The 18,225-nt window shown below is 41.9% G+C and overlaps 1 protein-coding gene across 2 annotated transcripts in view; it reads right to left on the bottom strand.

The window, feature by feature from the left end:
* Window positions 1–18,225, bottom strand: part of PIP4P2 (phosphatidylinositol-4,5-bisphosphate 4-phosphatase 2) — a 92,997-nt gene that overhangs the window by 33,300 nt on the left and 41,472 nt on the right. For both annotated transcript variants that reach the window (XM_075582873.1, XM_075582869.1), the window contains exons 5-6: window positions 13,468–13,591; window positions 8,901–8,953 (exon numbers count right to left, since the gene is read on the bottom strand). In XM_075582873.1, the coding sequence (XP_075438988.1) occupies window positions 8,901–8,953; window positions 13,468–13,591 (177 nt within the window). The remainder of the gene's footprint in view (window positions 1–8,900; window positions 8,954–13,467; window positions 13,592–18,225) is intronic.

Here is an 18,225-nt window from a genome sequence, read left to right as displayed (position 1 = left end):
ATACACACACACACATCACTATGTACACACACATCACTATGTACACACACATCACTATGTACACACACACATACACACACACTACTGTACTGCATGCTCGGCTCCCCACGCTGCGGAACACTGGAGGAGTAAAGACAGGAAGAGGAGGGCTTGTGTCTGTGTGCAGAGACACGCCCCGCCCCCTCTGCAAGCACAGGGAAAAAGCAGCAGCACGGAGCTTCTGCCCGCCCGTGCACTGCTCTGCTCTGCCCCCAGGTTTCGCCGCACAGGCTGCGCCCCCCCCCCCTAAATAATTTGGCGCGCTCCCCCCAGTTTGCGCACCGCTGCCTTAAGGTAATCTAGAGGCCAGCTAACGAGCATCATCACTTTGATGACTGCTCTGCCTCTCACCGAGATTTATTACTTTTTACATACTCTCAAATGAATCCGCATTTTCTTTTCACTTCGCTAATAATAATAATAGCATCAACCACTTTATTTAGCGATTTTGGTTCCCCAAAGCGCTTCACACATTTAAAGCTAACAGTTACAACAAATAAAAGGAAACAATTTAAAGCTATTGAAGAAAACAAATGCAAGAGAAATAGAAACATGAACGGAATTGCAATGAGTTTGCAGCACTGCTAGCAATGGAGGTTTGACTTGTAAATAGAACTCTGCAAGAAAATAGATTCTGATCTAAAAATCATAAGGACAAAAATATATATATATATATATATATATATATATATATATATATATATATATATATATATATATATATATATATATTACATCTGTGGGTGTACATGCTAAGCTATCCTGTTTACTGCAGCTAAGCTTCCTTTCTGATGTCAGATAATATTGATGCCATTAGTCTGATAAAAATGAGTTCCGGAGAGTTTGAGTATAAGGCATTGCAAAAATCAGCAACCACCATTTTATTAGTAATAATGTGAGACAAGAAAAACAATCTGAAAAAAATTGTTCACTGATGCCAGGTTCCTTTTTACACCAGGTGGAAGAGGTTGAACATGTTACAGGTATCCTTTCCATCTCAGCCATCCCACATTAGAAGTGTTATAAATAAATTGTAGGAAATTCAGGTATTACTACATTGAATTACTGGAAACAAATGTTATATCTATGGCGCTGGGTACATAACACAGAAATAGATAAAAATGTCATACAACCAGTATAATGGTGAACTCCTCTGGTGCTCTTCCAATGAATGCAGCAATTCATGCAAAAAAGATAAAGACAGACATAGCGTAATACAATCACTAACAATACATACTAGACAGACTATAACACTAATAGACAAACATGTGCTGAGACACAAGACTGAAGTAAAATATCACATTTAATAAAACAGCATTTAAAATTAAAGGTCACGTCTGCACAGCAGCCTCAGATGAAATGCCCGCTTACCAGACATACACAGATCACAATCAGTGGATAAATCAGAGAGTATCCCCTCTCATATGAACCACACCGCGTGTGCTGGCATCTGGCTGGAGCCCAGGGAGAATCCCCTGCCGTCTGTTGCGTCACGAACCTCCGCTCCCCACGTGCACCGGCTGGTGTGTATAGGGAAGCCGCCAAGATTTCCTCACGATGCGCGTCAGGACCCACTACCAGTTGCTCTGATGTATTGGGGGATCAGTGCACCGACCGCCGCAACCGGAGACCGCAGGAAAGGCTTCAGATGCGGCTCAATGGCGCAACAGGTATGGAGGCAACAACTGCACCGACGAAGACCACCCTACGCGTTTCGGAAGACTGCGCTTCCTTCCTCAGGGGTAAACAAGAGGAAGGAAGCGCAGTCTTCCGAAACGCGTAGGGTGGTCTTCGTCGGTGCAGTTGTTGCCTCTATACATGTTGCGCCATTGAGCCGCATCTGAAGCCTTTCCTGCGGTCTCCGGTTGCGGTGGTCGGTGCACTGATCCCCCAATACATCAGAGCAACTGGTAGTGGGTCCTGACGCGCATCGTGAGGAAATCTTGGCGGCTTCCCTATACACACCAGCCGGTGCACGTGGGGAGCGGAGGTTCGTGACGCAACAGACGGCAGGGGATTCTCCCTGGGCTCCAGCCAGATGCCAGCACACGCGGTGTGGTTCATATGAGAGGGGATACTCTCCGATTTATCCACTGATTGTGATCTGTGTATGTCTGGTAAGCGGGCATTTCATCTGAGGCTGCTGTGCAGACGTGACCTTTAATTTTAAATGCTGTTTTATTAAATGTGATATTTTACTTCAGTCTTGTGTCTCAGCACGTTTGTCTATTAGTGTTATAGTCTGTCTAGTATGTATTGTTAGTGATTGTATTACGCTATGTCTGTCTTTATCTTTTTTGCATGAATTGCTGCATTCATTGGAAGAGCACCAGAGGAGTTCACCATTATACTGGTTGTATGACATTTTTATCTATTTCTGTGTTATGTACCCAGCGCCATAGATATAACATTTGTTTCCAGTCTCTCATCTGACCCAGGGGGTCAGAGTTATATCACAGGCTGCGGGTTTCACCTTCTTAGATTAGCGCTACCTTTTTCTTTGTTTACTACACTGAATTAGGTTTATATATTTTTTAATACAATACAAATAAAAAAAACTATTGAAATATTTTAAATATTTTTTTTCTATAAGAATAATTAAGTGGCAGCTTTTTGCCTGTGGATTTGGTTCTCAGACAAAGATTAGCCTTTAGGCTGCCCTTATGATGTTCCCTAAACGTTATGAGCGCAAGCACGTGAAGGGCCTTTATGATGTTCAATGAACATCATGCTAAGAATACTCCTATTCTTGCAAATCACAGCGCCATTGGATCAGAAGCCCCCTCCACTTCAGTTTATGTGACTGGTGGCCTGGCACAACCACGCCATTTCTACCTCAAGCGATCACATGGTCCTCCCAGAAGACCTCCAGCAGCAAAGGTTTTACCACATATCTCAATTTATAGCTATAGTGGTGGCATTGTAGATCTATCTGTCTTTCAGCTCTGATGATGACCCAAGTGCCCTACTATTAAATTTGCTGCTGTTGCACATGAAAAAGTAATGCTGCAATAGCGGTTCACAGCTCACCATAGGGGTATGACCAAAAGATCTCCAACGCAATTAGTAAAAAGGTTGATTTATTAGTGCATACAAAATGAACAGATTTGCCACAGAGTACTGTAACTCTGACGCGTTTCGTCCAACCACTAGGACTTTGTCAAAAAGTGACTGGTATGGCCGACAGTGAATCCTATATAGTAATACAAAATCGCTGATTGGTGGAGCCCAATAGGCATATCAAATCAAACACATCTGTTGTATAATGCAATGATGCAATGATTTCTTCCATAAAGAGATATACAATTAGCTCTCTCAAATCAGACTACCAATCGTCAGACAGAGTACCACCAAACAGAAGTCACCGAAGGCTTGCAATAGAAAAACAAAACAATCAATAGTGAAACATAAAACATTATAAACAGTTAAAAACAAAACTAAAAATAGTAAAGATGGCATATTAAACAAAATAGCCATCAACTATATAATGAAACCAGTAACAAAGTAGCAAAATCAAAAAGCAACATAAATAAGAACCCTAATTATATTATAAAAATGTAATCTAATAACTATAACGAATGGATAAATAAATGAGTATTCTCAAAAGACTTATCAAAAATAATGGAATAATAATAGACTCAAAATATATAAATACGTACTGATAATTATAACATACTAGCTGAGAGACCCTGCGTTGCCCGGGCGTGGAAGGGCAGGGGGCATGGAGTGGAAGGGCGGGGAGGAGGGGCGGGGGGGGCCAAGGGGCGTGGAAGGGCAAAGGGCAGGGGGGCAAAGGGCAGGGAGGGGCAGGGGGGCAAAGGGCAGGGAGGGGCGGGGGGCAATGGGCAGGGAGGGGCGGGGGGGCAAAGGGCAGGGAGGGGCGGGGGGGGGAAAAGGGCAGGGAGGGGCGGGGGGGGCAAAGGGCAGGGAGGGGCGGGGGGGCAAAGGGCAGGGAGGGGCAGGGAGGGGCGGGGGGGGAAAGGGCAGGGAGGGGCAAAGGGCAGGGGGAGTCAGGGACGCGTTAAATAACCCATTCCCCTGCGTTTACTCACCTTGCACATGGCCGCGCTCCTCTTCGTTCGGGTACCGGCCGCCCTCCTCCTCCACCTCGGGCTCCTCAGCGGAGAGGCTGAGACGCTCCGGTGAGGAGGTGCTGTGCCTTTCACGGGGAGAGGCGGAGACAGCCGGAGGAGCGCCCTCGGGGACGGGAAGCGGCCTGTGTGAGGGGAGAGCCGCACAGTGCGTGCTCTGTGTGTGGGGGGGGGGGGGGGGGTGAGGGGTGAGGGAGAGCGCCGGGTGAGGGAGTGGCCTATGGGTGGTGAGAGCCGTGGTGAGGTGAGAGTCCCCCGCTGTGTCCCGGGCGCTCGCTCCGCTCCCCCGCTGACTGTCGCGGCGCCGGGGGAGGGGGAGGAAAAAGTGTGGGAAACCGGGAGAGGAGGAAGTGCGCGCGGGTCCCGATGACCGACGCGCACTGCGGCTGTGATGAGTTGGATTGCAGGCTGATGTTCGGGGAGGAAGCGGCGGAGCCTCCGGGACCGGCGAGTAAGAGACCGGGAGATGTGCTGCTAACATTGTGAGCCCCACCCCCCGGGTTATACATGCTGCTAATGTATGTAACACCCCCCCCCCCTACCCATAAGTAAGTAAGTGTGTGTGTGTGTTGGACCTTTGGCCCGTCACTCCGCCTCAGGCCAATGAGAGGTGTGCGGGGGCGGGCGGGCCAAGGGAGCCATCTCATTGGCCTGACGCTGAGTGACGGGCCAAAGCTCCAATGCGATTGCCGCTAGGGACAGAGGACACGCAGACAGGCATACAGTGCTTTCAGAAATATATAGTAGATAATAAACTGAAAAAGTGAATTTAAATATGAATATAATATAAATACAATAAAGATATACAGTACCTAAAATAATTTAACCTACACCTCAAAAATGCATTATTAAACTAAATAAATATAACTAAAGTATCTTAGTAGAACAATAAAGTATCTTTATTGCATTTATATTATATTACTTTCATGTTTAAGCATTTCAAATGAATGTGTAAATCAATTACAATAAACCACTTCTGCCAACACCACCAGGTCATGATTATTTAGGCACCACTATTTGGAGCCATTATCAGCCCGATTACAGTCTGTCTGGGATGCAAAATGATGGTGCTTGAATAGGTTTCCTTATACTGTGCATTTTCCCCCATTATACAATTTTCTTTATTTCATTCAGTTTTGCCGGAATTTTGACTCTGTTTCCGAAGCGCAAATTCTTCTGCTCAGGGTACACAATTCCATTTCAATCAGCATATTCAAAGTCACTTAATAGAGGAAAAAAATAGCCTTGAAGACTATCTGCTATATGACCATAATAAGTGATGCAAACCCTCACATGACATCGTTGTGACTGAACTTTTTTAGTCTCTGGAATTTGGTCTAATAAATAGATTGAAGCTTCTCTTTTCCTCCCGTCTATTTGAAATTGTAAGCAGGTTTATAAGAAAAGAATGTTGTTTTCACATAACGGCTTTCTAGGGATTCCCAAGTACAGTATAAAGTATGATTGTTCCTCTAATTCCAAAGAACTGATATGCATGCTGATTTATACTGCGTTTAGGCGCACTTCAGGATCTATTCAACAGATATATTTAATTCCTACAGCAGCAATCATATACCTTATGTTTGTTTATGGCATTCAATAGAATTGAACACCGGAACCAAAACCAAAAACCAAACCATTGTGTCGCTATTTTGTTAGGGAAATAGATCAATATATATAAAGCTTTAGATGCGCACAGGAGTTGGGTTTTCCTTACACAACTTAACACTGCAGGGGCAAATTGCTAAAATCAGTGATGTCCCTTCTCTACTCATCAAAAGCTGCCCTAAGGTAGACTACCCAAAATGTCAGGATTAAACACCAGAGGTGGCTGCACACATGAATGCTTCTGAAGTTCAATTGGGTAATTGTAAGGCATGATATAAAAGTTATTCCTTTATATTTGATTCTTTTGAAGCATACGTGCATTTTGTAGTTTAAAATAATTGCATTACTTTTTAAAATTGTACATTTTAACTTATAGTAGTGAACAGAACAACATTTGTTTGTGCAGCATACAGTACTGTACGGGCAGTCACTGGTCACATGGTAAAGTTTAATATTAACTGAGCTGGCAATGACAAGCCCCTGAATTGGAAAATATTTGGGAAGTAACATAACATTTCTTGACTTTTTTTATAATATTATTCTTGAGGGTGCTTTCAGAATACAAATCTACAAACAGAAAACGAATATCACTACTAATATCACCTGTCACCTAATATCACAAACTAAGGTCATCAAGTAGGCGATCCAAGTAACATTTCCACAACAAGCAGCAATCTCCCCTAAGTAAACTCCTCTCTTTATGATTGTTATTTTCTACCGTGATGGAACCAGTGGGTGCTACGAGGTTGAATGCTGCCATTTTCAGCTCTGGGATCCCCCTCAGTTCTGAAGATATATACTGGTGAAGGTACCAGTATTACTCCTATGTTTTAAAGGGGATTTAGAAGTCTGTCCAATAGGAAGCTACAAGCAAGAATGTTGCAGCTTCCTATTGTATGTATCTCCCCAAAATGTAACCGCCATTTTATTTACCCTGGAGGAAAATGTAACCACAGTAATTTCACTGGTAAGCATCTTGGAAACTGGGGTCCTAGGGCTGAAAACATGCGTTCCCAATGTACAAAAACTGAGGGGGAAAAAAAAAATAAGATTTTTTTTACAATATTTTAATTAAAATAATAATAATACAAATATTACAAACCATCGCAAATCCTCTCAACAAAATGGGAGCGTTCATCACAGGGGCAGGGTACAGAATGGCCCTGGGGAAGCACAGAGGGAATTCCTGTTGAGGCAATTCCTTTCTTGCCGAGCACAGAGACAGTGAGCCTTACATAGTAGCAACGGTGGAGGGTATAGAGGCGACCAGAAGAATGGGGGTCCGTCTGCCTCCAAAGAATAATGAATGTGGAACCATGAGATCATGCACTACAAAAATCCTTTAACGTAACAAAGAAATATGGGTCAGCTACTCAGATTATAGGCAATGATATAAATGAACTGGGGCGCTCCCTGAATGTAGATTTACACGTTAAACCACCGAAAACAGTATAATAATTCAAAATACATAGAATATTGAACCAGAAAATACACAGTAAAATAAACGTTTAATACTGGCCCGTTGGGTAATGTTGCAGCTTAACCAGAAGAAGATCATCCCATAATCTTCATGAAGCAGCTTGGGTGTATGGTTATGGTAGCGCAAGGATGTCCCAGATGGATCTCAATATAAAAACAATAAATGCAAAAGAATATAATATTTGACATCAAACTGGGGATTAGCCCCTGAACATGAAAGTAATCCACACCAATTGGGGGTGACACTAAATATATATGTGAAACAGATACTCACACGGCCATGTGTGAGCCACTTCACATAGATGGGGTCTTTAGAGTCATATATATATGCCCTCTCCTCTCGATCACCAGTTGGACCGAGTAGGGGTATTTGTGAGTAGATGGCATCACTTCCGTGGTCCCAATAAGGAAAATGGGCAAGGCCACAGTGCATGATCAATATAGTTCAATGGTAACAAATACATTTAGTAAAACTCACACTTTAAAAATGCACAGAGCAGCTCCGGATCTCTTGGCAATTCCTCTGCTTTACGGTGAACCCCCACAAGTGCGTCTGACTGCGGGACCGGTCGGCGAGGTCTCGTCTGAGATACGGTGGCTGTTCTTGACCAAACTAACAAGCACCAGCAGGGAACTAGGTCTGATGAAGCAATTTACTTGCAAAAGGCCTAGTTCCCTGCTGGTGCTTGTTAGTTTAACTATGTTTATTTGTTACCATTAAACGATATTGATCATTCACTGTGGCCTTGCACATTTTCCTTATTGGGACCATATATATATATATGGCTCTAAAGACCCCATCTATGTGAAGTGGCTCACACATGGCTGTGTGAGTATCTGTTTCACATATATATTTTGTATTGTATGTCTTTATTTATATAGCGCCATTAATGTACATAGTGCTTCACAGCAGTAATACATGTGGTAATCCAATAAATAACAGATAATATAAATAACAGATCATGGGAATAAGTGCTTTAGACATTAAGTAAGAGGAGTCCCTGCTCCGAGGAGCTTACAGTCTAATTTAGTGTCACCCCCAATTGGTGTGGATTACTTTCATGTTCAGGGGCTAATCCCCTGGTTGAAGTCAAATATTATATTGTTTTGTATTTGTTATTGTTTTTATATTGAGATCCATCTTGGACATCCTTGCACTGACCATAACCATACACCCAAGCTACTCAGGTTATAGGGCCAGAGATAATGCCCATAGTGCTCAGAAACTTATTTTCAAAGCAAAACAAACCAAAATAGTAAAAAAAGATAGAGGGATGCTTAAAACACAATCACCATCCAATTCTGTCTTCATTTGCTAACCCTTTCAGTGCTGGAAGGGGTACGGCAAACGAGTGCCACTGTCCTGCTAGCAAGTTGCAACCACGTGTTCGCTTCAGTAGCGATCACATGGTCACGATAGCATTTCCATCAAAGGCCCAGAATTGTAGCCTTGTGTAAATGCCAGGCAAAAAATAAAAGGTGGTGGGAGAAGGACAACCGCTAACTACGTCAACAAGTACATACAACAAAGTAATCAACCATATTAATACACTGTATATTAAGACCAGCTTTATGTTGATCGACAACCAGTGACAAGATTCGATATGCTTCACGAATAGAAAAGATTTGACTTGGAAATATGTTGAGTTGAGAAAAATGATTCATATTTTTAAGTTTACTTACATTTTTTTGCAGTGTGGGCACTTTGCCAAAGTGTTAAACCTCAACTCCATCCACTGTAACAGAAAAGAAACACAGGGAAGAATAACTTCGGTTTAAGAAAATGTTTATTTAGTTTTGTGTTGATGTCACTGGGGGATCACAAAGAAAACATGGTTATTTTCATGCCTCACTATTACCTCACTTGCTTCCGCATTTAAGATTCTCTTTTTGCTAGCAACAACTTGTGCACCCAGTCAATTGGGATTTCCAAGTGAAATTCCCATGCTTTAGTTAAATGGGTCGTCACTGGCTGACGTAATACAGACACTGTGTACAAAATGTAATGCTAGCCCTCCGTGCTCTGTGTTCCTGAAACACTGTGCACTCCAAAAACCTCCAGCACAGAACATTATCTCTGAGACAATGAAAATCCCCAAACTCTCCATATTTAAAAAAAAAAAAAAAAGTTATAAAAGGACAGTCCTTCTTGGTACAGACGTTAAAGACAGTGTTATTTTTTTAAATGCCAAGTATAAACGTTTTTGTAATATTTCTTTTTAGTTTTAACACTTCCATGGCAAACAAACGGTTGGAGACTTATTGTAATCTTTATCCAATATCTTTTTGATGAGACTATTTATCAGTCCTCAAAGCCACTAATAAAATTGTTCTTTCTGGTCTGTTCTTTGTTTGCAAAGTCATTATGAATACACCATTAGTTAAACATCTCAATAAAAGTAGTCGATATACTGGAGGTCAATGTTTCTGGAGAAAAAGGAATCATATTACCTTTTCACATGATATAAATAAGTACAGTAAAACAGTTACTTTAAGGGTAATTTTCTACGGCTGCGCTTCTAGTACCATCGACGTGACATTGCGTCAAAACAAATGCATTGCCGCCATCGCATGCGCTTATAGTAAGCGCGACTGAGCGACGGCTTGCTCGCTGGAAATCACCTCAATTTGATTTTTCCAGCGGCTGCAGCCCGTCATCGCCGGCACTATAAGCGTAGCCTAAGGAAGCCAATTATACTTCTAAATTGTTTTTAAAAAAATGGTTTAATCTACTGTGTAGGACTGCCCCTTTAAACCTGTTGATACAGGAGAGGATTGGCACATACTGGAAACCAAGAGGTTTACATTTCCAACATGCAGTGCCATATAGCTCCTTCAGAAACAAATGTTAGAAGCACTTAAGTTTACGGTTTTCATCCTGATCTTTGTAGAGATAAATCATTCAGTTTGTCTGTTTCAAAGAAGTACATAGGGTCTAAGTCGGAGTCATCTCTGACCTGACAAAAAGTATTACGTTTGGAAAGGTTGTCTTAGTATTTTGCTATTCCTAAAAAATGTTTTTACTTAAAATACGTGTGTGTGTCTAGGGTGGTGGTATTTGTGTATTTACTTCAAATGGGGCTTTCTGCGTTATCACAGCTCTTTCTTAATAAGCCCCATAATGCTTTATGTTGAGGCTCATTATGGGGTTATACCCAACCCAACACATAATATCCTTGATCCAAGCAGAGCATTACTACAATTTTTTTTTTAATTTCTGTGCACGAGAACTAGTGGAGGATTTCACAATTAGATATGTGATCAAGATCAAAAAGAAGAATAACATTTATGTTTACACATGGTGGATCCTGGATTCATTTATTGTTAATGCTAACCCTGTTTCACTAACACATTTAGCTGGAACCAAAATATTTGATTTAATTTTGCATTTGTATTTTTTTCATTCCTTGCACAAACCAGAGGGTCCTGGGTAGCTCCCACACTGTCCTCCAGGGAACCCATGTTCACAATCGCAAAGCTGTCTGCCACAGAACTCAAATGTTGAAACATTTTTACACTTTGTAAATGCAACTTCACTTAGCAACACATACTCTGACATGCACCACAATCCCTGTCACTTGTGCATGATGTACAGATGTAGCAACGTTATTGCAAGCCGTGGTGCGCTCCCGTGGGTGAAAATGGCACGATATCCCCCCATATTGATGAGTCGATTCAAAACAATGGTCGCTTCTCCTGCTGGTGAGTTGTGTATGTCCCGCTGAAGCGTGCCACGGTTTGCAATAACAATGGCTGCATCTATAAACTAGAGTGTGTTTAATAGCATTTGCAAACTTAGGGGCTGTAAGAGATGTGTGCAGAGGTATGCAATGGAGACCGTTTTAAAGGTGAAATTAAAATAAGGCTTTATTGCCTGTTCCTCTAAACAATACAGCAAACCAAAAAGATACATAAAACAAACACCTATCCCTGTGTAAGGGCTAACTGACTTCCACAGTCCCTCTCTGCACGGCTGGGGGGGGCGGGAAGAGCCCCTTACCCACTTATCACCCCAAAGTGTCAGCGGTACCTTAACGCAGGTGGCCCTTCAGGTCAGTGGTGTCCGGGTAGGTGTCTGCTTGAGGGTCCAGGCATAGAGGTCTTGTCCCCCTTGTGTCTGTCTCTCAGGACACAGCCCTCGTTTTCATTCTGTCAGCTCCCTTGTGAGCTAAGGAATCTCCTTCCTGTTACTCAGACCAGGCTTTTTCTAACAGTCCTAATCAGTCAGGTGGAGTCTGGTTGATTGCCTGTGCAATTAACTGTCACACTGCTGGATTTAGAGGCAGTTTCTCTCCAACAGTGATACGTCCCTGTTACAAGGGCCTTACTACACAAAAAATCGTTTCATACTGTTAGGACTCAATCTCTGTTAGAGGGATGTTATGTTCGACTTCAATGGTCAGGTAACTTTCAAAATGCAGCATTGTCAACAATATTTTTTTTTTTTTACAAATATTTTTCAAAATAACAAGCTTTAACTATTTAAATATTTCATTTTAAAGAATCGCCCTAAAAAGAAAAGAAAAAATTGCTTACCAAACTACTGCACTACCCTGTTTTGGACACTATTGAACAGGTACTGTAGGTTAAATGTGCCATGTTCCAACTTGTATTAGAAAGGCCATGCTGTTTTATCACCAGGTATTTCGTTAATCCGAAAATCACAAAATGAAGCTTTGATTTTAATAAAGACCACCACACTGGGACCTGGTTAGTAGACAGGATTATATGTAGCACAGATTTTGTTGGTATGCAGCAATTGGATGCTGGATCTACTTTTTGGGAACAAAAAATAAAAAAAAACACAAATGACATGTGTGTCAATAACTTCCCCATGAAGTGTAAATCTAATTTGACCACAAAATATAATGGCAAAACTTTGTGGTCTATGGGGGCACGATTACAGTGGCTGGGTTTCTATAAAATAGCCAAGTCAGTGGTTGCCCGCACTCACTGCTGCCCCTCCGCTCCCCCCCTCCAAGGAGCGGGTGTGCAGTCCTCGTTGACTCAAGCCTCCTGCTGCCTGAGGTATGGGATGGGAGAGGGAGATGTGCTGTGAGCTACGGAGGGAGGAGTGGGGGGGGGGGGAGGAAGAAGGTGATCTGTGGTGCGGCGGAGAGGAGAGCTGCTGCTTCTGAACTTTGCATGTGAGCTACGGGAGGGGGGGGGGGGTGAGAGGCTGCTTCTTCTGCTGTAAACGTTACTTGCATGAGTGTGTCTGTGTGTGGGACAGTGTGTGTCTGAGTGAGTGTGTGTGTGTGAGAGATTGCACCCTGTACTATGCAAGTGTGACACTGCACCCATACCCTCCATCTCGCAGCTGTAAACAGGGGGGGGGGGGGCTGGGAGGGCCGAGTTGTGAAGGAAGGGGGGTACCGGTGGTGTGAACGGGGGGGAAATCGGAGATGTGAACGCTGGGGGGGAGCACAGCTGTTAACAGGGTGGGGGACCCGAGCTGTGATGGGGGGGAATGGAGCTGTGCAGGGGGGGGGGGGGAACAGAGCTGTGAAGGGAGGGGGGCCGCATTCATGTGCAGGGGTTTTTTTTTTTTTTTACTTTTACTGCACTTTCCATTATGTAAATTTGAGCCTCTGGCATCATGTAATGTTTGTTTGGATTACATTTCCAAGATTAAATTTGAAAAGGCTACTAGCATCACAAAGCAAGCATCCTTTAATGAAAGCACCAACCTCCTTTTTCCATTATTTATGATGTTTCCACTGTCTCCGTGCTTTTACATTAAGCTCCTTGGAGCAGGGCTCTCCTTACCTACTTTACCAGTGTATGTTAATGTTCTATTTGTACTGTATTGTCATCTTCCCACACCATTGTACTACACTGCAGAATTTGATGGTGTGTTATAAATATTAAAAAATAAATTCACTTTATTACAATTTATCTGTGCACCTTTAAGTGGGAGTACAAATTTAACTTTGTGGCAAAGTAGATCCTATTACAACTGAGGGGAAAAAAACAAAACTGTAGGACTCAGGTGTTGCTTCTCTCACTGGCCAACTGAATAATTCAGTTCAATTCCTGCTCTTCAGATAACCAACTGCATAATTACCTACTCTGCCCACTTACTGCATCTATATGCTTCTGTTATAGTACTGGGTGAACCAGCACTGTCAAGGACCAAGAAGCTGCAGTCACAAATTATTGTATACATTCAGAATAACTATCCTAAGCCTACATTTGACCCCATTAATATCTGTTTCATTTGTACTGTAGGGGGAAAGAGATTACTTACTAGAAAGGTATTCCCACAGTGACCACACACTACTCTGGTACCGTCGGGTTGGACTGGGAGCGCAGGTTGAGCTGGTTGTTCTTCAGGAATCAGCATAACTGGACCAAGATTAATGATTCGTCTGCTGCGGAGAGGAAGAGACATTTTTGTACCAATGATTTCCAAGTCTCCGTGTTATCCAGAGCTTTTAATGTGAATGCATCTCATTTTGGCTTTGCATGTTCAAAAACAATGTTTTGGGCCCCAACACTTTATCTTGTTCTAAGCCTACACCAAAACACGTACTGTATTGTATGTCTTTATTTATATAGCGTCAAAAGGGTACTCAGTGCTTCACAAAGAATATAGTACAGGGAATTATAATAATACTTTAAGCGCAGCAAAATCAGACAATAGGAAAGGAAATCCCTGCTCCGAAGAGTTTATAATCTAAGATGTATGATGAGAAACTTACAGAGACAGCAGTAGATGGCAGAGCTTGGTCACAATGGGTGGCAGGAGTGACTGTGGGTGTGGGACAATAGCCAGAGGCTATTGGGATGCTTGATTTGTGGGGCAAGTTGTAAGGTTTATCAGGATTAAATCAGAAGATTAACACCATTTGCATGGAAGAAGATGGTAGGGAGGCCTGGGTGAGGGCAGGTGTGTATGTCTGGGTTCAGGATTTGGAGAGATATCCCCAGCAGCAGAAAGAAGTAGAAAGAGGGTGTGAATAGAGGATTTGTGGGGGTGCTTTTTATTGCGGGGTAAGGAAGTTGTTGGGAAAGAGGTGTATAAATAATGGTGCAGTGTATGGGCACAGCCATAGGAGGGGAGTGGGGAAGTGGGAGAGAACAGAAACGTTTACAAAGGAGTGAGAAATTAAACAGAAAAAGCAACAGGGAGGGCATAGTGAGATGCAGGAGGAGAGACTAAACCATGTATTGGAGGATAGGAAGAGTACAAATTATCACAGCATTTAGAAAAACAAGTTCTCACAGTTACAAGGTTGTAGTTATTTTTGAAGTGCAAAGTCCAGATCTTCTAGTGGTATTCAAATCCAATTCTAACTCCAGTATTAACTCCACACTTTATGTGGCACTTTGGGGTGACACAGCCAAGATAGACTCACTTAGATACTCTAACACACAGTCACTTGACAAACAATTAGGGGAGGGGTCTGCCTATTCAGCTCATTCTAGGTAGATGTTAAATAAAGATCAAAAGCAGATGGGCTTAATTTGATAGGACGGTTCCAATCAAACATACCGAGTATGCTTAGAGAAGTAACATACTGTATGAGGTTTCTCTGTACTCTTATCATTTCATCTATGGAGAACTCTAATGGTATTAGAACAAACTTAAAAGATAACACATTCTGTGGGGGGGGCTAACACATTCTGGGGGGGCTTAGGAAACACTTCATATTTTCTTGCCTTTCCTACAGCTTCTAATTAAAATTCCTCACCAGGAGATTTTTTTATTATCAAGACGAAGTATAAAGATAAAGGGTGGTGTGCATTTTTTTGTGTAAATTTCCAGGCATGGGGAAGGCAGAGGCAGCTTCAAACCTTTTCACCCCCATCTTGGGGTATTTCATAGCAAACATTGTATAAAAACAACAGAAGGACTGATGAGTTCTCAACAAACTCCTACTAAAAGTGTAATTTATGTATATAATCTAGTCCAGGGGTGTGCAAACGTACCCCCCTGCATGCTCTCCCTCCCTGCGTGTGCCCCCTCCTTACCGTTTCTCCGGCGTCAAATGATGCCGTGGGGTCACATTGCCATGGCAACTCAATGTCACATGACGCCGCGTTGCTGGAGGTAAAGTACAGAGGCCTCGCGCGATCCATGGCGTTTAATTTAAAATGCCTTGGGGAAGAGTGCAGGGCCTCTGTAAGTGCCGTGCCCCCCCCCCCTTGAAAACTTTACACCCCCACCCCTGATCTACTCCATAATCAAGAATATGAAGACCCCATGTTAACGTCAATGAAATGCTACAACTGAAATGTACATATCATACTTAGCAAGCAGTGTATATTAAAAACAAAAGAGAAAAAAAAAAACGGAAAATGCCCACTATTACAAATACCTTTTGCTTTTACATAGTCTCTCTCTCAGGACACAAAGGCTCCAAACTATTTTAGCAGATATCCTCAAAGCATTCCAAATTTAATGAGGAACAGAAATAAAAAGGTCTCTTCCAGTGTTATGGCTTGAAATTAAATTCCTATATCTTATATAAAACTTGTGAAGAGTGAAATGCTCTTTCCAGGAGTAAACCCATATTGCCATGTACTGCAAGTATTCCTTGTCATAATGTTGTGGGAGTCCCGCATTAAAAATGAACATACTAAAGCACATCTTCAACGCCAACATTTTCAGAAGCTTCAGTTTTTTAATTAAAAGGTTAAGAGCTTTAAAGTCAGCTTTGTGTGTCTCTAGTTTCTTTTATTACAAGTAATATTGCTGGTAATGTCAGGAAAGAGGTGCAGAGAGAGATAAAAATCACAACGAAATCACAAAATGTATGTGTAATATGTAATGTGCTAAGCTTCATGGATTTTACAAAAGAGAACAGAGGTTGTGTTCCCAGCACTCAAAGAACAATACAATAAACAACATCTTTATAAAAAATATATATATTCTTCAGTTTGTGTATCAGAGAAATACATAGAGCAAACAACCACACATATCACTATGCTAATGTAGGTAGAACAACAAATCAAGTTAAGCTGTCTCTAATAATACACGTACAAAGCAGATAAAACACTAGTTAAGGGAGACACGATAAGGGTAGACAAGGGGAAAGAGAGGGAGGGGGAAAAAATAGGGGAATAAGGGGGGCAATGTTTCGGGCTCCTGGCCCCTTCTTCTGGCCCGTTCCCTAAGATCAAACAGATCTAGGTACTTCCCTTACCCCTGTCACAGATAGGTGCTCCCAAAAATACCAAAATAAATAACAATGGTACCAACAGGAAAAAATATTATTAAATATATGTCCCACAATGGGGTACTATAACGCTAATATAGGATACCACCTACGCTAATAGAGGACACACCCTTAATAGAGACAGGCTATCCCACATAATACAGTCACAGATTCACTAAACACTATAGTATAGGCTACAAAATGATTGTACTATAGTAAAGACGCACTCATGTAATAGAGAATCACTGGTATCACAGCTTAAAGGCTATTATGAACCACAAGGCAAAACCTCCTACCAGGTGAAGACCCCGTCTCAAAATATCACTTCAGAGCAATTCTATCATCATTAGGCACACTCATATGCTAAATAGTCAATAGTATCATGAATATAGGCTAACGCTGACAGCAAGGAAAAACCTCCTCTCTAGTGCAGACACAGTTTTCAAATTAATACTGCAAAGTAAGAAAAGATCAAAACAACTCTAAGAAGCGACAGCCCACTGGATACCACGACTGCTGGACGCCGCTCTATGTATTTCTCCGCCACACAAACTTAAGAATATATCTTTTTTTTATAAAGATGATTATTTATCATATTCTTCTTTGAGTGCTGGGAACACAACCTCTGTTCTATATAGTACATTTGGAGGAAATTGGAGTTCCTCCTTGTTCCCGGGCACCGCATATGTATTTAACCATTCATATGCTTTATTTTAGGGGCTGCTAAAAACATTATAATTTCGTTACTTAAAAGCGGTTCATAATTTTAATTTTATTTATAAAATGTTTTTACCTTTCGTTTTCAAGTATGTCCTGGGCACAGAGTTATGATGACTGATAATGGTTACAGATACACGGTTACATTAGGTGAGCAGGGTTATATACTGCCTTTCTGCTTCTTTTAGAGCTGTCAACTCAAAAAAGGCAGCTTCCAATTGGAGCTGCCTGCCTGTGCTCCAAGCTCCCAACTTAAATCAGTTTTCTGCAAATCGTCTGACTATTTTCTCCAGTCCTGCCTTTCTACCCAAACTATGTTGTCCCTGCCTATCTGGCTCTGTTGTAAACCTGGAGACATATTTACAAAGTCAAAGAATATCAAGAGATCTCAGGATTTTCAAGCAACCTTCTTCTAATCTACATGATACATTTTGAGAAGAATGGAACAAAACTATGAATAATTATTAATAATGTAAGGGTCCCACATGAAGCGGACCAATAGGAAGTCGCAAGGCTTGCCATTGGCCCACTATTGTGTGTCTAACGGGGACTTAGCGGCAGCCCCTTCATAGGTCCGTATCTCGGGATACACACGTGGTTCCCAGAGCGGACATAACGCGGTTCAGCTCTAGGAACACCCGCTTCTCACTTAGAGTAAAAATAAAAATCGACTCTCCCCCCAGGTAAAAATTACCCTTCAATATTTCTCTCTGTTTCTAAAGATTATGAACAACTCCTCTACGTGTTTACCTTAAATGTGATAAAATTTTGCAAATGAATCATAGTTTAAAGTTGCTGAACCCTAACCTTGTCCATTTTGTGCAGTGTCATTACATCAAAAATAATGTAACGCATTGTTTATTTAAAATATGTTGTGTGTCAGTTGCTGGCTACACTCCTAAATGTCTGCTCAAAATCAGAAAAATGATCAATACAAAAAGAAATGTACAGCAAGATGTCTGTCATTAAATGACAGACATTAATAAACACTCTAGAGGCTAAATCTGTCCATTTACGCACTGTATCTTGGAAACAGGTCAGATTTGTGCCATCTCAGAAGAAGCAGAGGGCAGGAAAATGTATAATGAATTTCAATAAACTTCAGACTACCACTGGTATAAATGACA

This window comes from Ascaphus truei, chromosome 2, assembly GCF_040206685.1.
Source record: "Ascaphus truei isolate aAscTru1 chromosome 2, aAscTru1.hap1, whole genome shotgun sequence".
Taxonomy (NCBI): domain Eukaryota; kingdom Metazoa; phylum Chordata; class Amphibia; order Anura; family Ascaphidae; genus Ascaphus; species Ascaphus truei.
The sequence above is the reverse complement of the archived record's forward strand: the minus strand, read 5'-3'. Positions and strand labels throughout refer to the sequence as shown.